General features: G+C 35.5%; 1 protein-coding gene across 10 annotated transcripts in view; it reads right to left on the bottom strand.

Moving 5' to 3' along the window:
* Positions 1 to 25,276, bottom strand: part of CENPK (centromere protein K) — a 45,449-nt gene that overhangs the window by 10,147 nt on the left and 10,026 nt on the right. For 7 of the 10 annotated variants that reach the window (XM_077773536.1, XM_077773535.1, XM_077773538.1 and 4 more), the window contains 7 exons: positions 25,020 to 25,170; positions 21,969 to 22,025; positions 18,648 to 18,720; positions 13,916 to 13,962; positions 3,568 to 3,650; positions 3,370 to 3,468; positions 2,957 to 3,089 (listed from right to left, as the gene is read on the bottom strand). In XM_077773536.1, coding sequence (XP_077629662.1) covers positions 2,957 to 3,089; positions 3,370 to 3,468; positions 3,568 to 3,650; positions 13,916 to 13,962; positions 18,648 to 18,720; positions 21,969 to 22,025; positions 25,020 to 25,136 — 609 coding nt within the window. In that variant the 5' untranslated portion in view covers positions 25,137 to 25,170. The remainder of the gene's footprint in view (positions 1 to 2,956; positions 3,090 to 3,369; positions 3,469 to 3,567; positions 3,651 to 13,915; positions 13,963 to 18,647; positions 18,721 to 21,968; positions 22,026 to 25,019; positions 25,171 to 25,276) is intronic. The other 3 variants (XM_077773540.1, XM_077773541.1, XM_077773544.1) reach the window with 2 other exon arrangements.

Raw genomic sequence — 25,276 nt, 5'->3', positions numbered from 1 at the left:
ACTCTAGATGCTGGCGAGGATGTGGAGAAACGGGCACCCTCCTACACTGTTGGTGGGAATGTAAACTGGTGCAGCCCCTCTGGAAAACAGTGTGGAGGTTCCTCAAAAAATTAACAATAGAACTTCCCTATGACCCAGCAATAACACTGCTAGGAATTTACCCAAGGGATATAGGAGTGCTGATGCATACGGGCACATGGACCCCAATGTTCACAGCAGCACTCTCCACAATAGCCAAAACATGGAAAGAGCCTAAGTGTCCATCAATGGCCAAATGGATCAAGAAGATGTGGTTTATCTATACAATGGAAAACTACATGGCAATGAGAAAGAATGAAATCTGGCCATGTGTAGTAATGTGAATGGAACTTGAGGGTGTTATGTTGAGCGAAATAAGTCAGGCAGAGAAGGACAGATACCACATGTTTCCACGTATAGGTAGATTAGGAGGAACTTAACGCAGGACACCTGGGTGGTTCAGTCAGTTAAGCATTCGACTTCAACTCAGGTCATGATCTCACAGTCTGTGGGTTCAAGTCCCGTGTCAGGCTCTGTGTTGACAGCTCAGAGCCTGGAGCCTGCTTCAGACTCTGTCTCCCTCTCTCTCTGCCCCTCCCCCACTCATGCTCGGTCTCTCCCTGTCTCTCAAAAATAAATAAACGTTAAAAAATTTTAAAAGGAAGAAAAGGAGGAAGTTAACGCAAGACCATGGGGGAGAAGAAGGGGAAAAATAGTTGGGGAGAGGGAGGGAGGCAAATCATGAGAGACTCTTGAAGGCTGAGAACAAACTGAGGGTTGATGGGGGTGGGGGAGAGGGAAGGGGAATGATGGGCATGGAGGAGGGCACTTGTGGGGATGAGTACTGGGTGATATATGGAAACCAACTTGACAATAAACTATTTAAGAAAAAAAAAGAGATAGGGAATCATGAAATTAATGAAATGGTTAACAGAAGACTGTCAACAATTTTAAAAATGAACAAGGTAACAATGGACAGAATGGGAGACAGTTACAATGAAGAAGGGGAAGAATAACAAAACACAGAGATTATAAGAAAACAGGGAATATCCTATTCTTTTCCTAATATATTCAGAGTCATTCAATAAATATTAATTCATGGGGGTGCCTGGGTGGCTGTCAGCTGAGCATCCAACTTTGGCTCAGGTTATGATCCCACAATTCTTGAGTTCAAGCCCTGCACTAGGCTCACTGTTGTCAGCTCAGAGCCCGTTTCAGATCCTGTCCTCATCTCTCTTCCCCTCCCCCACTCATGCTCACTTGCTCTCTCTACAATGAATAAAAGGGGGCACCTGGGTGGCTCAGTCGGTCAAGCGTCCGACTTCAGCTCAGGTGACGATCTCACGGTTCATGGGACAAGCCCTATGTTGGGCTCTGTGCTGACAGCTAGCTCAGAGCCTGGCGCCTGCTTCAGATTCTGTGTCTCCCTCTCTCTCTGACCCTCCCCTGCTCACGCTGTCTCTCCCTCTCTCTCTCAGAAATAAATAAAACATTGAAAACTTGTTTTAATTGAATAAACATCTATAAAAATAAATAAATAAGAACTCAGAAGATACTAGAATACATATGCAAGATAATAGACCTACATAAAGATGAATTCAACACATGAAGGAGCTCAGAGTGCACAGTAGGTGAACAGAGAGATAGATACAAATGATTGCTACAAAATCATGTGATAATACTAATAAAATGACACATAAACTTCATTTAATACTTCATACAAAGGATGATGTTTGATGTGCCTTAAGTAAGAATTTGCCATCTTCATCAGATACGAAATGTTTTGTAAGCAGAAGGAACAGAACACAGAAGACACAAAAAGTGACCGGTCATTGCATACTTTCTGGAACTACAGGATACAGTTGAATGGATTCATGCAAGACATAAATAAAGAATGGTTAGAAAGGAGGCTAAAGAGACAAAGTCCAGAATATAAATTGATTACTCTAAGGAGTTTAAAGACTTCATCCAGAAAGGAGCCATAAGTTTTATGTTTAAAAATAATTAAAATATGTATTTTTGTTTTTAAAAAAATTTTTTATAGTTTATTTTTGAGACAGAGACAGAGCATGCGTGGGGGAGGGGCAAAGAGAGAGAGAGAGAGAGAGCGAGACACGGAATTGGAAACAGGCTCCATGCTCTGAGCTGCCAGCACAGAACCCGACACGGGGCTCAAACCCACGAACCGCGAGATCATGACCTGAGCCAAAGTCAGACACTTAACCTACTGAGCCACCCAGGCACCCCTAAAATATGTATTTTTAGAAAAATAATTCTGGTACCAATTTCAATGCCTTCCCCACTTCCACAAGCTCTCTTTACTTACATTAGACACTATTTTTAAAAAGGAATTAAAGTATTTTCAATCTTCTGTCACCAAATGAAGTATTTATTTGCTTTTGTGAAAAAGGTTTATTCCCTCATAACCACTGGTCAAATAGTTAAGAACTTATATTAACTAACAGATATCTTTTGATTTTAAATGTTTCATATGCTCATCATGGAAAATTTGGAAAACAACAAAAACAAATCTCACTAAAATCCTAACACCCATACGTAGACACTATTACATTTTTTAGTACAAATTAGACTAATAAAATTTAGCTAGCTGTTTTTTATCCATTTAATAATAAATTGTGAGCATGTTAAGAACTTTTTTGGTAGTTCTATATGTTATTTTAAAAAGGTACATTTCCCCCCACTATATGGATACAATATTTTAAAAATGTATTTAATTCTAATTTATTGACAAACTAGGTTACTTCTAATTTTTCAAAAAATATTGTAATGTGATGTTGGAAGATTTCTTTACATGTATCTGTGTGTGTCTTTGAAATGTATAGCTAACTACAAAAATTTATCAGAAAATTTACATTTGAACCTATGTGAAACAATCTCATATACAAATATCTACATGAATTTGTTCTTTAAAACTTACCTTTTTCTTTTTCTTTTTAACATTTCTATCAGGCAGAGGAAAATGATCTTCCAGAAATTCACCCAAAGTAATCAAGAGCTTTTCCTTAAATTCTTTTATACCATGGATTTTAGTGTTCAGCTCATCAAAGACTCTAATAGATTTTTTAAAAATTAAGAGAAATATTTTACAGATAAAATACATAAGATAATGAGTATATGTAACCAGTTACTCATAAAGTTGATGAAACACTTTGTTCAAACTTCATTTGTTCAAACCAAGTAACTGACTTTATGAAAGTAAAATTCTCTATTTAACATATAAGGNACTCATGATTTTTAATAACATTTCCCCTCTTTTTATCTATGTATTTCATGTTACATTAAAAAAAAAACTTTTTCCTATTTCAAAAACCTAGAATACAAAATTAATACCTCGATTCAGAAATTGTCACAACCTGATTTTTCAATTCACTGTGTAGTACATTAAGAGATTCCAATATCTGTTGTTGTTCCTCCAACCACTGTTGCTCCCTTTAAACATGGAAAAACAAAACCGACAGTAGCCCAATAAAACAATAATGCCAATTCAACATATATCTGTGATTAGAGGTAATTATAATATAAATATACCTTTCCAAGTCTTCCTTTAACTTTTCATTCTTCGACTGAATAGTAGAGAGTACCAATTCAAGATCATGTCTCAATTTTTGGAACTAGAACAAAATAATTCAAATTAATTCCTTAGTCTATAATCCCATAGACAGTTATATTTCTGAACAAGAGTGAAATTTACATTATTTGCTTAGGATATTCAGAAATTGAGAGCAAAAAGACCATCAGAAAGTCTATGAAAGAAAAATATACAGCAGATATTAAGTTCTCTGTAATATGTCATTTGTTAAATTCAAAAATATAAGAAGGGGTTTTGAGCTATAAATTTGAATTTCATACTAAAAGGCAATTAAATGGTAAGTTTTCGGTATTCAGGTAGATTGGGTGATTTTTTACAATCTAAACATACAAAACAAATATGAATGATTATCACTCATTTAACAAATATTTATTGATCACTGACTACCATGCAAGATTGAGAGAGCCAAGGATTCAAAGATGAACAAAGAGGAGAATCCAAACAAGCAAATATATAATTGCAGAGAGTGATCAGTATCATGAAGAAAAAATAAGTCAAAATAGGAGCACAGAAATGAGGAGCAGGAATGGCTCTTTTAGGTAATATGGTAGAGAGAGACCTCTCTGATCAAGTTAACAGTACCACAGCAGATAAAGACAAGAGACATGACACTGACAATATCTAGCAAAACAATGTTCCACACAGAAAGACAGTAGGTACAAAGGCACTGAAGCAAGAGTATGTGTGAGATATTCAAGGAACACCAAAGAAGACTATGTGGCTACAGCAAATTACAGGAACATTTGGATTTTTTTCCTAGTATCTTTTTGGTTTTTTAACATATTAGCTAGTATTGCACTTTCTTGATGTCAACAGTTTACCAGAGCTTTTTACACATTTAAATCAGTGATAATTTAAGGTTATCTGTTACAGGGGCACCTGGGTGGCTCAGTCAGTTGAACATGCAATTTTGGTTCAGGTCATGATCTCGCAGTTTCTGAGTTCGAGCCCCACACTGCGCTCTCTGCTGTCAGCACAGAGCCTGCTTTAAGTCTTCTATACCCCGCTCTGTGCCTCTCCCACTCGCACTCTCTCTCTCAAAAATAAAATAAAAATGTAAAAGAATAAATAAATAAACAAAACAATGATGTCTGTTATAAACCTTAGAGAAACCATACAAAAAAAGGGAGAAATAACCAAATAAACCAAAGGTGTAAATAAAATGGGTTTATTTTTAAAAATACACAATTCAAGAAACTGGAAAGAGGGGCGCCTGGGTGGCTCAGTCAGTTAAGTGTCCGACTTCAGCTCAGGTCATGATCTCACAGCTTGTTCTCACAGCTTGTGGATTCAAGCCCCACGTTGAGCTCTTGTGCTGACAGCTCAGAGCCTGGAGCCAGCTTCAGATTCTGTGTCCCCCTTTTTCTCTCTGCCCCTCTCTAGCTCCTCCCTGCTCATGCTGTTTCTCAATAATAAATGTTAAAAAATATTAAAAAAAAAGAAAACAATTCCATTTACAACTGCAACAAAAAGAATAAAATACTAGGAATAAACTTAACCAATGAGGTCAAAGATCTATATTCTGAAAAATATGAAACACTAATGAAAAAAACAGAGAAGACACAAATAAATGGAAAGATACTTCATGCTCATGGACAAGAAGAGCAATATTGTTAACATGTTTATAGTGCCAGAGCAATCTGCAGATTTAATGCAATCCCCATCAAAATACCAAGAACAGTTTTCACAGAACTAGGACAAATAATCCTATATAGAACCCTTCAAAAACCTCAAATAACCAAAGCAATTTTGAAAGAGAACAAAAGCTGGAGACATCACGATCCCAGATTTCAAAATATACTACAAAGCTGTGGTAACTAAAACAGTAGGATACTGGCACAAAAACAGATAAAGATCAATAGAACAGAATAGAGTCCAGAAATGAATCCATACTTTCATGGTCAATTAATCTACGACAAAGGAGGCAAGAATACACAATGGGAAAAAACCATTTCTTCAAAAAATGGTGTTGGGAAAACTGAAGAACTAATGCAAAAGAAGGAAACTGGTCCACTCTCTTATACCTTACACAAAAAAATAAACTCAAAATAGATTAAAGACCTTAATGTAAGACTTAAAACCATACAATTTCTAAAAGAAAACATAGGTAAGTAATTTCTTTGACATGAGCCATAGAAATATTTTTCTAGATATGATTCCTCTAGCAAGAGAAACAAAAGGAAAATTAGGGGTGCCTGGGTGGCTCAGTTGGTTAAGCATCCAACTTCGGCTCAGGTCATGATCTCAGGGCTCGTGGGTCTGAGCCCTGCATTGGGTGTGGTGCTGACAGCTTAGAGCCTGGAGCCTGCTTGGGATTCTGTGTCTCCCTCTCTCTGCCCCCCGCTTGTGCTCTGTTCTATCTCTCTCTCTCAAAAATAAACATTTTTAAAAAACTAAAAATAAATAAAAAATAAATAAATATTGTTTAAAAAAAACAAAATTAAACTATTGAGACCATACCAAACTAAAAAGCTTTTGCACAGCCAAGGAAACCGTCAGCAAAACAGAAAGGCAACATACTAAATGGGAGAAGATTTTTGCCAATGATATATATATGATAAGGGGTTCACATCTAACTATGTAAATGCAAAATTTAAATGCAAATTAAAACAATGAGATATCACTACACACCTGTCAGAATGGCTAAAATAAAAAACATATGAAATAACAAGTAACGGTAAGGATGTGGAGAAAAAGGAAATCTTATGCACTGTTGGTAGGAATGCAAACTGATGCAGCCACTGTGGGAAATAGTATGGAAATTCCTCAAAATATTAAAATGAGAATTACCATATGATCCAGTAATTCCACTACTGTGTATATACCCAAAGAAAACAAAAACATTATTTCAAAACGATATATGCATCCCTATATTTACTGTAGCATTATTTACAACAGCCAAGATATGAAAGTAACTCAAATGCCCTTCAACAGACAACTGGATAAAGAAGACATGGCATATCTATACTATGGACTATTACTCAGCCATAAACAAAGAATGACATCTTACCATCTGCAACAATATGGATGGATCTAGAGGGTATAATGCTAAGTAAAATAAGTCAAATGGAGAAAGACTATACCATATAAATTTCACCTGTATGTGGAATTTAAGAAACAAAGAAACAAAGAGAAAAAAGGAGTCTTAAATATACAGAGAACAAACTGGGTTGCCAGAGGGGAGGTAGGTGGAATGATAGGGAAAACAGATAAAAGGGATTAAGAGTACAGTTATCTCGATAAGACCTAAGAAATGTATAGAATGGTTGAATCATTATATTGTATACCTGAAACTACTATAATACCCTATGCTTAAATCAATGTAACTTATTACATCAACAGACTAAATTAGAAAAAAACATTCATCTTCTCCATGAATTCAGAAAAAAAAATGAGAAAATTCAATAATAATTTATAATTTTAGAAAAGACTTCATTACTTGTATTAAAAGGTAATTTCTGGGGCTCCTAGGTTGATCAGTCTGTTAAATGTCCAACTCACTGTGATGAGATCAGGCCCTGAGTCAGGCTTCGTGCTGGGCAGTGGGTCTGCTTAAGATTCCTTCTCCCTCTCACTCTGCCCCTCCCTGGCTTATGCTAACACACACACACACACACACACACACACACACACACACACACTGTATCTCTCACAAAAAAAAAAAAAAAAAAAAAGAAGGTAATTTCCCAAGGGCATCTATGAAAAACCTACTGCTAACATCACAATGATGAAAGAGAAAATGCTATCCACTATGGTGAGGAACAAGGCAAAAAATGTCCATCTCCACCAGTTTTATTATATTTCTGAAAGTCCTAGAGTAATACAATAAGGCAAGAAAAACAGGGGTGCCTAGGTGGCTCAGTTGGTTAAGCGTCCGACATCGGCTCAGGTCATGATCTCACAGTTCGTGGGTTTGAGCCCCGCATGGGACTCTGCTGACAGCTAGTTCAGAGCCTGGAGCCTGTTTCAGATTCTGTATCTCACTCTCTCTCTGCCCCTCCCCTGTTCACGCTGTGTCTCTCTCTCTCTCTCTCTCTCAGAAATAAATAAAACATTAAAAAAAAAAGAAAAACATATAAAATGCATCAAGATGGAAAGGAATAAATGCATGTCCCTCTGATCTCAGATGACATGACTAGCTATGTAGAAAATCTCATAGCACCTACAAAAAAGCTACTAGAAAAAAGGGCTTTATCATACTAGGACCAATATATAAATATTAATTGTATTTGTATGTACCAGCAATACATAATTGACAACTAAAAAAAGAATACCACTTTAATTACATTAAAAATATGAAATGCTAAAAGGATGAATTTGACAAAAATGCATAAAGCCTGCACACCTCTATTACACTTATTAAATCTTTTTTTAAAAACCATGAATTGGGACACCTGGATGGCTAAGTTGAGAGTGTATGAGACTCTTGATCCTGGGGTCATGAGTTCAAGCCCTCTGTTTAGGGAGAAATGCTTAAGAAAAAATAAAAATTAAAAAAAATATAGAATATTGAATTTTGTCACATTCTTTCTGAATTCACGAGATGACTGAATATCTTTTTTTCTTTTTTAGCCTTTAACATAGTGAATTATAAAACATCGATGATATGAATCTTAAAAATCCTAAACAAATGGAGACCTAAGTAAATGCCGAGATCATATAGAGCTCCTGGATCTGAATTGAGACTCATATGTTAAAGATGTCAATTGTCCTCAAATTAAACTACAGAATCAGGGCAATCTCCGTCAAAATTCAGTGAGCTTTTTATGGGATAGAATGACCAGCCAACTCTAATTTATATGAAAATATAAAACAATTTTGATAAAGAACAAAGATAGAAAATGCATCCTATTTTATTTCAAGATTTAATATAAAGCTTCAGTAAATAAAACAATGTGGTTTTCAAAAAAAAATTATTTTTTTATTTTGAGAGAGAGCAAGCAAGTGGGGGAAAGCGGTAGAGGGAAAGCGAATCTCAAGCAGGCTCCATGTACAGTGTGGAGCCCAATGTGGGGGTTAATCCCACAACCCTAGGATCCTGACTTGAGTCAAAAACCAAAGCCTAACCTGACACTCAACCGACTGAGCCAAGCACCCATAAAACAATGTGGTATTGACCTAAAGACAGAAGAAACACAGAATAAAAGGAAGAGAAATAAACCAAAGAATGAAGAACAAATGGGGAGTCTAGAAATGGATCTACATATATGCCATCAATTAATTTTCAAAAAACATACAAAGGAAATTCAAAAAAGAAAAGATAATTTTTTCAAAAATTTGTGTCAGAACGCCCATAATTAGTATCCATATGAAAGAAAATATAACTTTATCAGTAACTCATTCCATATAAAAACACGAATTCAAAATAGATCATTATTGTGAAACTTAAAAAATTTTTAAAGAAAACATTTAAAAAACTCTTTGTGACTTTAATTTGGGCAATGTTTTTTTTTATTTTATTTTTGGGGCACATGGGTGGATCAGTCGGTTAAGCATCTGACTCTTGGTTTCAGCTCAGGTCATGATCAAGCCCTATGTCGGGCTCTGCACACGGAGCAGGGAGACTGGGATTCTCTCTTTCCTCCCCTCTCTCAAAATAAACAGACTTAAAGAAATATGTTTTTTTAAGTAATCTCTACACCCAATGTGGGGCTTTAACTCACAACCTCAACACCAAGAGTCACATGCTCTTCTGCCTGAGNTGAGCACAAACTTAAAAAAAAAAAAAAAAAAAAAAACACCTGATAAAATGGAGTTAATCAAATTGAGAATTTATGGTCTTTAAAAGACACTGTTAAGAGAATAAAGACAAGTATGCAAGAAACAGTTAACTGAGCAAGCCAAGGTTTCATAAACTGCACATTTTACCTTCTTCAGGATAGGTCCCTAATGGACTCCTGAAGGTTGAGCTCTGACACCTAAGAATATGTCTGATAAGTGTTTATGGAGGGATGCCTGGTTGGTTCAGTCAGTAGAGCATGTGATCCTTGACTTGAGGCTCATGAGTTGGAGCTCCACTTGGGAATGGAGCCAATTGTTTTAAAAAAGGGGTTTATGTATGCCTAGGACCTTAGGTCACTTGCTACCATTTTGATTAAAAAGTTATTCTAATTATGTGATTTATGGTGAATGCAATTTTTCTCTAAAGGGCTGGAGTCCGAGTAGGTGAGGTCAGTCAAGGAAGCCCCACACGCCTAGTGACTGACTCCTGATAAAAAACCCTGGACAACAAAGCTCAGGTGAACTTCCCTGTTTGATCACACTTTGCATATGTTGTCACATTCAACTGCAAGGAGAATTAAACACATCCATGCAACTACATTAGGAAAAGACTCATACAAGCTTAACCCACGTGTGTATTCCCTTTGCTCATTTTAATCTGTGTCTTCTCACCCGTAATAAACTGTAAACCTGAGTACAATAGTTTTTCTGTGTTCTGTGAGTCCATTTAGCAAATCACTGAACCTGAGAGTGGTCCTGGGGAAAACCCTGGCACAACTGGCATCACAAGTCGGATCTGCTATAATCACACTAGCTCACCAAAACATAATGAAAGCACTATGTGGAAAAAGAAGGTTAATGAGGCAGGAAATGACGAATGTGATGCCTGATGTTCACCAAGTCAACAAAGATAGAAGACAATAGCCGCCACACCATGATCAATAGCAGGCAGGGGAGCCTGGGTGGCTCAGTAGTTTGGACAACCAATTTCAGCTCAGGTCAAGATCTCACAGTTTGTGGGTTCAAGCCCTGTGCTCACAGAGATTCTGTGTCTCCCTCTCTCTCTACCCCTCCCCCTTACCATCTCTTTGAAATAAGTAAACATTAAAAAAAAAATAACTGTAGGCAGAAGCAGTCAATGAAATTTGGAAGTAACAGAAAAACTTCTCATACAGTTGGCTCACTGGATGTATAAGAAAATACAAAATAATGAGAATGAAACTAAATATTCAAGCCCTTTGTTATTTTTATCTGTAATAGTTAAAATGAAAGTAGAGTGTTAAGGCCAATGCTGGAGTTTGGATTCTAGCCAGTGCAAACCAGAGTGTGGATTTCAGCCAGTCCAAACCAGAGTTGCTAGTCTTAGGGCTGCTACCAAAAGGAAAATTATGGTGGATCTTTAGGTGATGTATCCTGTTACATTCATGATATTGAAAATTTAGTGGCTTTTTTCAGTATGAAAAAGAAATACTATCTTTCATTCTGGGAAAATGTTTGTGTATTATTTATTATTTCTCCCCTTCCATTTTTTTTAATATTATTTATTTTTGAGAGAGACAGAGACAGAGAGACAGAGAGAGAGAGACAGCACGAGGACGAGCAGGGGAAGTACAGAGAGAGAGGGAGAGAGAAAATCCCAAGTAGGCTCTACACTGCCAGCACAGAACCCAGTGCAGGTTTCTAACTCTTGAACTAGGAGATCATGGCCTGAGCTGAAATCAAGAGTCGGCAGCTTAACCGACTGAACCACTTAGGCATCCCTCTTCTGATTTTTTTTTTAATTTGGAACCTCTACTGGTTGTATTTTGTACTTCTGAATTGAGACGATAGTTCTCTTATCTTCTATTATTCCAACTTTCTTTTTTTTGCTATCCTTACTCTGTGGGAGATTTCTGTTGGNCTTCAGGGACCCCTGGACCTGTCAGAGCCGGTGCGGCCTCCGACAGATTTCCATGCCTATAGTCATCAAACTTTTTGTGTTTATTTTAGGTATCATGTTTTCATTTACAAAGTCTTTTGTTCTCAGATTTGTCCTTTTTTTTAATGTGTTTTAATTTTCTTTTTTTTTTTTAATTTACATCCAAGTTAGTTAGCATGTAGTGCAACAATGATTTTTTAAGAGTAGATTCCTGGGGCACCTGGGTGGCTCAGTCAGTTAAGCATCTGACTTCGGCTCAGGTCATGATCTCACGGTTCGTGGGATTGAGCCCTGCATCGGGCTCTGTGATGACAATCAGCTCAGAGCCTAGAGCCTGTTTTGGATTCTGTGCCTCCCTTTCTCTCTGACCCTACTCTGCTCACACTGTCTCTCTCTCTCTCTCTCTCTCAGAAATGAATAAAACATTAAAAAGTTAAAAAAAAAAGTAGATTCCTTAATGCCCCCAACCCATTTAGCTCATCCCTCCTCCCACAACCCCTCCAGTAACCCTCTATTTATTCTCCATATTTAAGTCACTTATGTTTTTGTCCCCCTCCCTGTTTTTATATTATTTTTGCTTCCCTTGCCTTATGTTCATCTGTTTTGTATCTTAAAGTCCTCATATGATTGAAGTCATATGATATTTGTCTTTCTCTGACTAATTCACTTAGCATGATACCCTCAAGTTCCATGCATGTAGTTGCAAATGGTTAGATTTCATTCTTTTTGATTACTGAGTAATACCCCATTGTATATATATACATACCACATCTTCTTGATCCATTCATCCATTGATGGACATTTGGGCTCTTTCCACACTTTGGTTATTATGGACACTGCTGCTATAAACACTGGGGTGCATGTGTCCCTTTGAAACAGCACACCTGCATCCCGTGGATAAATACCTAGTAGTGCAATTGCTGGGTCGTAGGGTTTAATGTTTATTTTTTTAAGTTTCAAATAAAAAAAAAAAAATTAATGAAAATATAATGAACTGTGATATGATGACCTGAGCCAAAGTCAGACGCTCAACCAACTAGGCCAGCCAGGAGCCCCAATCGTTGTTTATTTTTCAAAGAGCACCCACGGGGGAGAGGCAGAAGGAGAGAGGGGGACAGAGGATCCAATTCAGGCTCTGTGTTGACAGCAGGAGCCCAATGAAGGGCTCAAACCATGAGATCACGATCTTAGACTGAACTACCCAGACACCCCTCTGATAGTCTTTTTAAAAACAGCTTCAGGGGCGCTTGGGTGGCTTAGTCGGTTAAGCATCCGACTTTCGGTTAGGTCATGATCTCACGGTTCATGGGTTCGAGCCCCGCATCGGGCTCTGTGCTGACAGCCAGCTCAGAGCCTGGAGCCTATTTCAGAGTCTGTGTCTCCCTCTCTCTGACCCTCCCCTGCTCACGCTGTCTCTCTCTCTCTACTATTACCCAAGGGATATAGAAGTGCTGATGCATAGGGGCACGTGTACCCCAATGTTTACAGCAGCACTTTCAACAATAGCCAAATCATGGAAAGAGCCCAAATGTCCATCAACTGATGAATGGATAAAGATGTGGTTTTATACACAATGGAATACTACTTGGCAATGAGAAAGAATGAAATCATGTCATTTGTAGCAACATGGATAGAACTGGAAGGTATTATGCTGAGTGAAAAAGTCAGTCAGAGAAAGACAGATACCATATGTTTTCACTCATATGTAGAACTTGAGAAACTTAACAGAACACCACGAGGGAAGAGAAGGGAAAAAAATTGTTTCAAACAGAGAGGGAGGGAGGGAAACCATAAGAAAATCTTAAATACAGAGAACAAACTTAGGGTGGATGGGGGTTGGGCAGGTGAGAGAGGAAAATGGGTGATGGGCATTGAGAAGGGCACTTGTTGGGATGAGCACTGGCTATTGTATGTAAAGCCATGAACCAAGGGAATCAACCCCCAAAACCTAGAGTACACTGTACATACTAGCCACTGTACACAATTAGACAATTTGACAATAAATTTTATTTTTAGAAATAGAAATAAATAAATAAAATTAAAGTCTGTGTTCTGCTTTTAAAGAAATCTTCTTGTTTATGGGTACATACTTGAACACTGAATGCTGCAGTATCAGTATCCTTCAGGTTCTGGTTTTTCTCAATTCTGTGGAACAGATAATCTCCCTTTTTATTCCCAGTTCTGTCTCTAGACACAATGATACTTATTTCTTTCCATGTACTACATCCTTATTTAATTCTTATTTGCCTCTATCTTCTTTCCTATACTTTGACTTAATGGACTTACCCTTTAAAAAAAAAATCTTTATTAACATGTATATTAAATTTTAAGAAGGACATATGATTATCAGGATCATCTATGTTTAATGTTTTTTCTTTTATTATGAAAAGTTTAATCAAGTGAAAATTAAGTACAAGCATGAAGTTTACATATTAAACACTAATTTTAACCACAATTCTGATATGCAAATTGGTGATATCAAATTCAAATTATTTAAAATATTCCATTCAACAAAACATAATTAGAATCAAAATAAAAAATTAATATGACTTTAAAGTGGTTTCATCCTACTTCTTATGTCATGAACTTATCTCAAACATTTCTAGTTAAAAGTTAATTAGGGTCTACCAATTCCTTAAGTTACTTACCTCTTCTTTTCCTAATGTTACTAGAACTTCTTCATTCAGAGGAATTACTGCAGGAAAAAAAAAAAAACAAAAAACAAAAAAAAACAAGCCAAAATTATATAAATGCTTGGTTAATTCTCAAATATAAAGAATTTGATTTTGTGATTTCTAAGATATCTCTTTCCTTATTTAACACCTTTACATATATAACCAACACATACTTTTAGACAATATATATAACCAATATATAATTTTAGACAAACATGACATTTGTTCATTTTGGGTTTTATGCCTTTTGTTTTCTAAGCCCTCAAAACCAAAATTGGTTAAGCATCCAACTCTTGATTTAAGCTAAGGTCATGATTTCATGCTTCTTGAGATCAAGCCCCATGTTGGATTATGCACTAAAAGCACAAAGCCTACTTGAGATTTTCTCTCTCTCTCTCTCTTTCTCAAAATAAATAAACTTAAAAAAATCAAGAATCTATACTGTTTCCCTAAATATATTTCTCGGTAATTATATGATCTTATGCATGTGTATGTGCATGTATATTATCTATACATACAAATGCAAGGGTTATTCATTTTGTTATCGCTTTACAAGGGGATATCACACACATTATTCTTATTTTTACTCAACAAAAATTCCATGCAAACCCCTTCTATTTTGATATAAGTCTAATTCATAATTTTAAATCACTTCATAATATTCCACAGGGTGAATGTACCATAGAGTATTGAGTAATATCAGTACTGACTGAACATTAACTTTGAACTCAACTTTAGTCACAAAAAACAATGACTCTGTAAGCATTTTTAAATTTATGTCTTTATGCACTAGTGCTTTCATTTGGGAGGATAAATTCCCAGAAATGGAATTTCATAGAAGGAAATATGTATTTTGAATTTTAATATAGGATGCCAGATTCTTTTCTAAAAAATTACTATTAGCAATAAGAAACAGTAAAATATATTATAAACTCTTCTAAACTTTTTGCCAGTTTATGAGTATCAACTAACATTTCATTTTAATTCTGTATAGCAAAATTAAATTCTTTTTTTAAAATATTTTTTCTAGGGGCGCCTAGGTGGCTTAGTCGGTTAAGCGTCCGACTTTCCCTTAGGTCATGATCTCGCGGTTCGTGGGTTCAAGCCCCGCGTCGGGTTCTGTGCTGACTGCCAGCTCAGAGCCTGGAGCCTGTTTCAGTCTGTCACTCCCTCTCTCTCTGACCCTCCCCGGCTCAGGCTGTCTCTCTCTCTCTCTCTCTTAGAAATAAATTTAAAAAAACATTAAAAAAATAAATAAAATATTTTTTCTAGCAACTTTTTAAAATGTTTTATTTATTTCTGAGAGAGAGAAAGAGAGACAGCGTGAGCAGGGGAGGGTCAGAGAGAGAGGGAGATACAGAATCTGAAGCAGGTTCCAGGCTGTGAGCTGTTAGCACAGAGCCTGACGCTCAGAGCCTGACGCGGGACTCAAATCCACCAACCATGAGATCATGACCTGAGCTGAGGTCGGACACTGAACTGACTGAGCCACCTAGGTGCCCCAAAAGTAAATTCTTATACTTAGAAAAGTTAACCTTTGTATTTTAAGTTTACCTTTCCTAATAAAGTACTATCTAAAATTTCTCAAATAATATGCTACTGAAAACTTTCTAATCTACCTACTATTCTAGAGAGTGCTTCTGACAAGAAAGAGCTTCCCACATGTGCTTCATAGGACATGTATTAGAACTGATTACTAGAAGCCCCAGGATGGCTCCCAAATCATTTCAACAAATACAATGAGAAGGATTCTAAGAATGTAAACTTAATAATCTCCTTCTTGTCTACTGTGGCTATGAGTAGCATTTCACTACAGATTGAAATAATCATTTAAGCCCATACAATATATAGCACCTTCTAAGGATATAAATATACTTTAAATCCTTTCAGTGGGACAGTCTATGGGACTGGCAACCTTGGGCAAAATGCTTATTTGACCTATGGATCATACTGTGTGTTTGGTGTTAGCAGTACAAAATGTGTACATAAAGGAAGATGATAAGAAAAATAAAAATTGAAAATCCCTGATACATAGCATCAAAATGAATAAAATACTTTGGAATAAATTTAACCTAGGAGGCAAAAGACTATGCTGAAAAACTACAAAATGTTGCTGAAATAAATTAAAGATATCACAACAGATAGAAAAAGTCCCATGTTCAAGAACTGTTAAGACTTAACATTGTTAGACATCAATCTGATGCAATCACTATCAGAATCCTAATAATATTTGTGTAGGAAAAGAAAAATACACCCTAAAATTCACATGGAATCTCAAAGGACACCAAATACCAATTATCTTGAAAATGAAGAACAAAGTTGGAAGTCTTATACTTCCTAATTTCAACTTACTAAAAGGCTACAGTAATCAAAAATGTGCTACTGGCATAGAGACAAACATATAGACTAACAGAAGAGCATAGAGAATCCAGAAATAAAATCACAATATATGGTGAAATGAGTTTTGACAACTAAACAGGGGAAAAAACAGTATTCCCAACAAATAGTATTGGAAAAATTAGATAATATGCATGCAAAAGAATGTAGTTGGACCTTTAACTTTCAAGTTTGAAAATGCCCATTATTAATTTAAAGAAAAATCTTGGAGCGCTTGAGTGGCTCAGTCAGTTGAGCATCTGACTTCAGCTCAGGTCATGTCCTCGTGGTTCGTGAGTTTGATCCCCACATCGGGCTCACTGCTGACAGCACAGAGCCTGCTTCAGATCCTCTGTCTCCCTCTCTCTCTGCACCTAGCCCACTCACACTCTCTCAAAAATAAATAGACATTAAAAAAAATCTTGAACAAGAGGTAAAAAAGACCATTATAACAAACTAGTGGATTGGTAATGAAGGCCTAAAGTAAATGTGTGGCAGTAGGGCTCAATATTTCATGATCGGCTATATGTGAAACATGAAAAAGGAAAAATCTAAAAGGACTCTTAGCTTTATGGCTGATCAAATAAATTCCATTCAGTGGATAAGAGAATGGGGAGGTCAATTTATAAATCTCAAGAATCTATAGAATATTTTGGAAAAGATGGGGCGCCTGGGTGGCTTAGTCGGTTAAGCGTCCGACTTTCGCTTAGGTCATGATCTCGCGGTTCGTGGGTTTGAGCCCCGCGTCGGGCTCTGTGCTGACTGCCGGCTCAGAGCCTGGAGCCTGTTTCAGTCTGTGACTCCCTCTCTCTGACCCTCCCCTGTTCACGCTGTCTCTCTCTCTCTCTCTCCTAGAAATAAATAAAAAACATTAAAAAAAAAAAAAAAGAATATTTTGGAAAAGATATCTAGAAAGTAGAGAGATATGTAATGTGATGTTACAAAGAAATCTGGTCTGGATACACAGGTTTGGAAGTTGTTATGAAAACTGTGTTCTCCTCCCCACCAAAATTCATATTTTGAAGTTCTAATCCCCAGTACCTCAAAATGTGCTTATATTTGGAAATGGGTCTTTAAAACTGTGATTCTGTTAAAATGAAGTCATTAGGGTGGGCCCCATTCCATTATGACTGGCATCTTTATGCAAAGAGATAATGACACAGATAAGCAACCGTGTGAAGACACAGGGAGAATATGACCATCTATACGCCAAGAAGAGAGGTTTCTGAAGAAACCAATCTTGACAACACATTGATCTTGGACTTATAAACAAAAGAATTGTGAAAAAATTAATTTCTGTTGTTTAAGCAACCCAGTCCATAGTACTTTGTTATGGCAACCCTAGCAAACTGATACAGAAGTCATTACTACAGATATAACATAAAAACAAAAGCAGAAAATATAATGCTGGAGTAGCACACTGAGTAGGAAGTTAAAATTGCTGAGCACAGCCCTCTAAAAAATAGCAAATTTTAACAGCACAGTATAAATAGCCTTTGAGATACTCAATATAATGCTGAAGAGGCAAGAGAATATACAGTTTAATGCAAATTAAAAGATATATATACATATCAAGTGCTAAAAGTAAAAAGACTACTATGTGGTAGTAAAGATGTAGAACAGTGGTGGACGTGAATATACTAGTTAAAACCAAGAATGCAGATGAAATTATCTAGAAAGAGAATGAACAGAAGAATCACAACAACTGGGATAGAGAAAGGTAAGCCTACAAAGGAGACTAAAAAAGGAAGTGGGAGGACCTAAAGGAAAGGCAGCAAATGGGCAGGAGAAAGAAGGGAGATGTTAAAAGAAAGAGGATACAATCTATTAAAATACCAAAAACATACATATATGGGGCACAGAGAAAAGTAAGCTTTCATAATAAAAAAATATTTCCTAGCTGGGTATTTTAACTACAGATTTTTAAGCCATCTTCTATTTCTTCAGTAAAGGCAAATATATAGCTGGTCCCCATTGGATAAGTCAAAAGGCAACATACAGTCTATGTAGCCCTTATATAAATAAGTAGCTAAAATAACTTTTCTCTTAGGTATGTTTCATTGATTAAGAAGCAATTTATAGTTTCTATTGAGCATGTGACATAGTATCTATGATGATCAAATGAAGGTTATAATAAGGTCTGCATAATTTAAGATTATTATGTCACACAAATATATTCATCTATAATAAAATAAGCACAAAATAATGTATACAAATGAAAGAAAAATTTAGGCAATTTCAACAAGGCTAAATGGATCTTGAAATTCTTCTTAAATCATCTGCCATTAATTTGTTTATAAAAATATAAACCTAAAAATAAGAACCTTACTTTCAGGATTTTCTTTCTGCCATTGACTGAGTTCAGCAGTCAAACATTTCACCTGCATAATTAATAATGACAGCTATAAAAAAAGATCACAAAACAAAGTCAGTTTTTATGGAATATTCATAGATGAAATTATAGACATTCTAAATAATTTAACACAAGTTTCTATCATAAATGACTAATGTAAGAGCCATCCAAATTATAAAAAACTGACACTCCAAACACAATTCTGCTTTAAACCATACTAATTATAGCTCAAGTCTTAAAAGTTCTCAATTCTACTTTACCACTCAAACTAAAAGAAAAAGATCTGTATTACTTTTATTTCCTAAATTAATACTACTGTAAAAATATAAGGGCACCTGTCTGGCTCAGTCGGTGGAGCATGGGATTCACAACCTTAGGGTTGTGAGTTTGAGCCCCACATTGGATACTACTCATGCTCTATCTCCCTTGTCTCAAAAATAAATCAACTTGAAACAAACTTAATTTTTTTTAAACTACATATATAGTTGTATATATGTAAAATGAGATTAGTTCCACAGGCTACATAAAAAGCCAATTTTACTACACAAGCATATGACTGTTGATACCAGATCAGGTCATGATCTCATCATCCTGAGACTGAGCCCCACATCGGTATGGAGCCTGCTTGGGATTCTCTCTTTCTCTCTCTCTCTGACCCTCCTCCACTCACATGTGCTCATATTCTCTCTCTCTCAAAATACATAAACTTTAAAAAATGGATTGAGGTTCATTAAAATTTTAAAGTTAATAAGTATGTAGGAAAGAGTAAACAAACCAAGCCTGAAGTTATTTAAAGGCTTGCTTTCAAGGTTGGTTCTTAGCTGGCATGTGGAACTTATATTTTGAAATGGTTCCCACCAACCTGTTAAGAGTGACTCATCGTGCCTAAAATGTTTTTGCAAACTGCTTTTCTTCTGGAAGTGTGGTATTTTGATATCTGCTAGGTAGAGCGTTATCTATGTGACTAATCCTCACAAAAACACCTTGGGTGCTGAGTCTTTCATGAGGTTCCATGGTAGAAAACATTTCACACAGTCACAACTCCCTGGGGGAATTAAGCACATCCTGGATGACTCCAATAAAAGAGGATTCCTGAATGCTTATGTCTGGTTTCCTGTGGACTTCCCACGGTCCTTTTCACTTTGCTGATTTTACTCGGTATCCTCTTAACGTAATATATCTCAGTCATGAATATAACTATACACTGAGTTTTGTGAGTCCCTCTATGAGTTACTCTGAGTCTTGTGAATTACTCCTGAAAGTTGCCTTGGGGACCCTCAACATAATAAGAGAAGATATATTTTTTTTAAGTTTATTTAGTTTTGAGAGAGAGGGAGAGACAGAATCTCAAGCCAGCTCCATGCTGTTAGTGCAGAACCCAACACAGGGCTCAAGCTTACGAATCATGAAATCATGGCCTGAGCTGAGATTAAGAGTTGATCTTAACTGTGGCTTAGTCAGTGGATTAACTGATTGAGCCACCAGGTCCCCAGTAGGAAAAGATATTTTGTGGATCCCTCAGATAATGTTATTATTGACTATCTCAGGATCCTGATTCTTTACAACTATATAAGCACTTCCACCAAAATTCTGGTTCACTGCATAAAAAAATCATTCAGGAAACTTACAAGTGCAATCCCTACTGACTCTGATTCACTAGGTCTCAATTTCTATGATATAAGAACCACATTTTCCAAGAAAACCAGATGATAGTTTATTTACTGTATATTGCTGTATCAAATACAATAGTAAGTTTTATACTTTATAAAAGAACACCTTATTTATTGATAAATTCAAAAATTTTGTATAAAAGATTTTAATACTTTATCACCAATTTTTAGATTAAAGACCTGATATAAAAGGAACTTCCAAAAGTGACAAGTTAGTTTTTTCCTCTTCTTTTTCTCTCATTCATTTTTTTTCAGTATTATTATGCTCATAGATTTTTATTTTTATTATTATTATAGTCAATCAAGGCCATTATTCCTTTTCATGCTCAAATGCTATCAAATTTGCGTTTTGTTGTTGTTTCTTGTGAACAGTGCCTAAATCTTTAATTTTCACAACCTATGATTTTTTCAAATTAGTTTTACACTGAATGACACAAAAGGAAATTTAAATTACTAATAGTTCACATGTAAACTTGATTCCAATTTTAATGAAAAAGAAGTAGAAAACAAGGCCCTCAAAAAAATTCATTCTGCTCTCCGAACTGTCTCTGCTATTGACTTCAACTGCCTGCTGCTCTAACAGGCCATGAACAACAACCGCCAACTGCAACTCGCTGATGGCAGGCACACACACACACCTTCCTCACCTGCTGCCCTTGTAACAATGAACTCAGGTTTAAACGTAAAGTGCGTAATTTGGAACTCAGTAGTGCCTTCAATTAGTTCTTATATTTTCTGATATGCTCCTACAAGTTTTAGAGAAATTTCTTTAGAATCATTTGTATATTTGACATTGTTCTTTAAAATTGTCACTAAAACATTTTTTAATTTTTTAGACTGTCAAATACATCTAAGTTTTCTAATTTCTAGGTTTGTACTATTAGCCAAGAAATTTCTCCTGTCCCTAGACTGCACAAATAGTCTCCTAACTTTTCTTGTAAGACTTCTATGGCAATCTATCTAGAAAATATGCTTATATAATGAAAAACAGAGACCCAATTTTATTTTCACCCAAATGGATAACCAGTTGTACCACTATCATTTATTTACAATTCATCCTTTTCCCACAAACTGGAACTATCATTTTTGTCATAATTTAAATTCTTAATATGTTACACTGATCCTTTCATATATTCCTAAACCAATTTCTTAGGGCTTTGATTATGTAAACAGATATCTATCTTAATCTTTGTTTAAGCTTACAGTGAAGTCAGTTAAAGTTCTATACATACAGTAAAAAAAAAAAATTAACAAAACAAAACTTGCTACTATACCTAACACAAAGCAGGACAATATGTGTCCTAATTATTAACAAGGTATCTTAATTGCAATTATTCACTCAAGAGTTAAATATACGTGTAACTGTTAAGAGATAATAATAAAGATAATATTCTTTATTTAAATATATTGATTTACATTAAATATACAGTAAATATATTTATTATATTTCACTCAAAAAGTATTTAGAATACTTCTCTTAAAGCAGAAAGAGTATTTTCCAAGTGATTAAGCATATGGATATCAACAAAGCTATTATATGTGGTTTAATATAGATAAATAATATTCTTATCCAAAACACAATGAATTAAACTTAACTATTTTTAGGAAGAAATAAAAGGATTCATACCTGAGCATTTGAATCAGTGAGTGTCTCAGTTCCAACAAGTGATAATTTTTTCTGACACTTTATTTAAAAAGTAAATAAAACAAGTAAATAAAAACAAGTCACACACTATAACCTTTTATATATAATAAACAATTCCCTTTCCCTCTTTTATATCAATGTAGTATTATACAAATATCTGATTTAAAAGAAGTATTTAAGTTCCTCACTAAGAAAAAAAAAAAAAGATTATTTATTTATTTAGAGAGAGAGTGAATACATGAGCCAGAGAGGGCAGAGAGACAGCAAGAGAGAAGGTATCCCAAGCAGGCTCCACACTCAGCATGGAGGTCTAAAGAGGGCTCGATGCCATGATCAATTGTGATATCATGACCTGAGCTGATATCAAGAGTCAGACGTTTAACTGAGTCACCCAGGCACCCCAAGTTCCTCACTTTCTAAGCAAGATGATCATGAAGGCACCCAAACAGGTCCCAAGGTCAATATAGCAAAAGTAAAAGGGGATATTAGATTCTATATAAAATGAAATAATGAGCATAAGAAATAAAGATTAAAACAAATACAAACAAATACTAGGGGGAATTAGAAGTTCAATAATGGAGGGGCGCCTGGGTGGCTCAGTCGGTTAAGCATCCGACTTCAGCTCAGGTCATGATCTCACAGTTTGTGGGTTCGAGCCCCACATCAGGCTCTGTGCTGATGGCTCAGAGCCTGTTTGAGATTCTGTGTCTCCCTCTCTCTCTGCCCCTTCCCCACTCATTCTCTGTCTCTCAAAACTGAATAAAATGCTAAAAAAAATAAAGTTAGATAATGGAAAAATAGGAAATAAGAGAATAAGAAGGAAAGCACCATAGAAAAATAACAAAAGAGGTAAGAAAATGGTTAAGATCATAAGAAAATAAAGCCTTCAGGAGATATTGTTTTTGTTCCATTCAAAAAAATCCTACAACTATTCACAGTAATTATATGACTTAAAATATGGGTAATTTAAATTTTACTTGTGTGCTTACTTCTAGTTGCAGTATCTTTTTACAAAAAATTGTTCATTATTTTTAAATTCAAATTCCTATACTGAAAAATTAACAAAAGCATAAAAAGGAATTATTTAAATTATCTTGAAAATACACTAATCATACAGAGTACCAAGGATTTATATTAAAAAATAATTTTAAAGAAGAAAAAAGGTACGAAAAGCAAATAATAACCCGCTTTAATCTACAATCTTATAGCAAAGAATGGGATAAGAAAAGTCTGTGGCTTGTTTCAAACATTATACTATTTTAAGTAGAAAAAATTTTAAAAAACTTTTTTTTAATGTTTTATTTATTTCTGAGAGAGAGCGAGAGCGAGAGCAAGAGCGAGAGCGAGAGAGTGTGATNCATAAAAAGGAATTATTTAAATTATCTTGAAAATACACTAATCATACAGAGTACCAAGGATTTATATTAAAAAATAATTTTAAAGAAGAAAAAAGGTACGAAAAGCAAATAATAACCCGCTTTAATCTACAATCTTATAGCAAAGAATGGGATAAGAAAAGTCTGTGGCTTGTTTCAAACATTATACTATTTTAAGTAGAAAAAATTTTTAAAAACTTTTTTTTAATGTTTTATTTATTTCTGAGAGAGAGCGAGAGCGAGAGCAAGAGCGAGAGCGAGAGAGTGTGATCAGGGGAGCATCAGAGAGAGAGGGAGACACAGAATCTGAAACAGGCTCCAGGCTCTGAGCTAGCTGTCAGCACAGAGCCTGACACGGGGCTCAAACCCAAGAACCATGAGGTCATGACCTGAGCCAAAGTGAGACACTTAATCCACTGAGCCACCCAGGTGCCCGGAAAAAACTTTTTTTTTAATTATTTTTTTTTTGATACAGAGAAAGAGACAGATCATGAGCAGGGGAGGGTCAGAGAGAGAGACACAGAATCAGAAGCAGGCTCCAGGCTCCAAGCTGTCAGCACTGAGCCTGATGAGGGGCTCAAACCCACAAACTGAGAGATCATGACCCAACCCTGAGTTAGATGCTTAACCGACTGAGTCACCCAGGTGTCCCTAAGTAGAAAAAACTTTTACCAACACAGAAGTATATCAAAAGTGATTCTATCTCACTAATTCAACATTTCAAAGATAACGTTTTCTATATTAATTCATATTTTCACTCAACCCCATAATTATGTGTCCTCAGCACTTCTCTATTCTCTATCTTAGGAAATAACCTGACCAACCTCTTAGTGGCTCAAATCAGAAACCTGAAAGTATTCATAATTTCACTTCATTTCACAACAATTAAGGTCCAAGTCCTTTGGCTCTACCTCCTTAGTAGCTCCTAAATCCTTCTTCTATTTGCAGTGACAGGATTTGGCCCTACAGTACTGCTTATCAGGATTAGTAAGTACTTGAGCATCCCATGTTTCTTCAAAACAACTAAGCAATTTTCTCAAACTGCATCTCATGTTACTTCATGTTTATAACCCTTTAATGGCTCCCCATAATATAAACTCAACAAATTCTTCCTTTCTTGCTCCTAATTACATTTCCAACCTTACTCCACAGGTCCGTCTTCTCCCAATTTACCAAGTCATAATATTCTACCTAGAGTTCTCTAAACTCTTCCAACCCTATATATTTTGTTCCTTCTGCTTTGTATACTTCTCCTACTTTCAGAAGCTAATTCCTATTTATCCTTTAGAAATGAATTCAGTTATTATTGCCTTTAGAAAGCTATCCTTGACCCTTTCTGTCTAGGTTTACTACTCATTGTAAGTAGTCTTTGCATTTCCACAATACTCCTAACTTAATAACTACTACCTCTACTACATGACAATCTCCTTGAGGGCAGGGATTGTCATAATTTTTTCTCTTTATATAGCTCACCTGGCATAAAGTTTCTTGAATAAATGCTTACAGGTCTAAAAGCTATATAAATTTTTATTGTATAATATAACAGCTTTCAGGAACCAACATAATTCTTTTCCTTAAGTCTGTTATTGAAATGGAAAGAAATCTTATAGTAATTAATATATATATATATATATCACTTTTACTTCTTTGTACTTACTTCTTCCATGTCTTTCCACATTTCTTCACATTCCTTAATAAGTTCTTCTTCAGCATTTGTAACATCTTCCATATCTCTACTACTATCTGGATCTAGATCTTGCTGACTCAGTGACATGTGCCTTGTGATTTTCTTAGCCTTATAAGAAAAACTGAAGTAAAAATATGTATTCATTTAACAATATTTGTTGAACACCTATCACCTGCCAGAACAAAATGGAAAAAAATCCTTCCCTACCATGTAACTTTTATTCTAGT

Source organism: Crocuta crocuta, unplaced genomic scaffold (genome assembly GCF_008692635.1).
Source record: "Crocuta crocuta isolate KB4526 unplaced genomic scaffold, BGI_CrCroc_1.0 scaffold383, whole genome shotgun sequence".
In the NCBI taxonomy this organism is placed as follows: Eukaryota; Metazoa; Chordata; class Mammalia; order Carnivora; family Hyaenidae; genus Crocuta; species Crocuta crocuta.
Note: the sequence above shows the minus strand (reverse complement) of the source record. Positions and strands in the feature narration are given on the sequence as shown.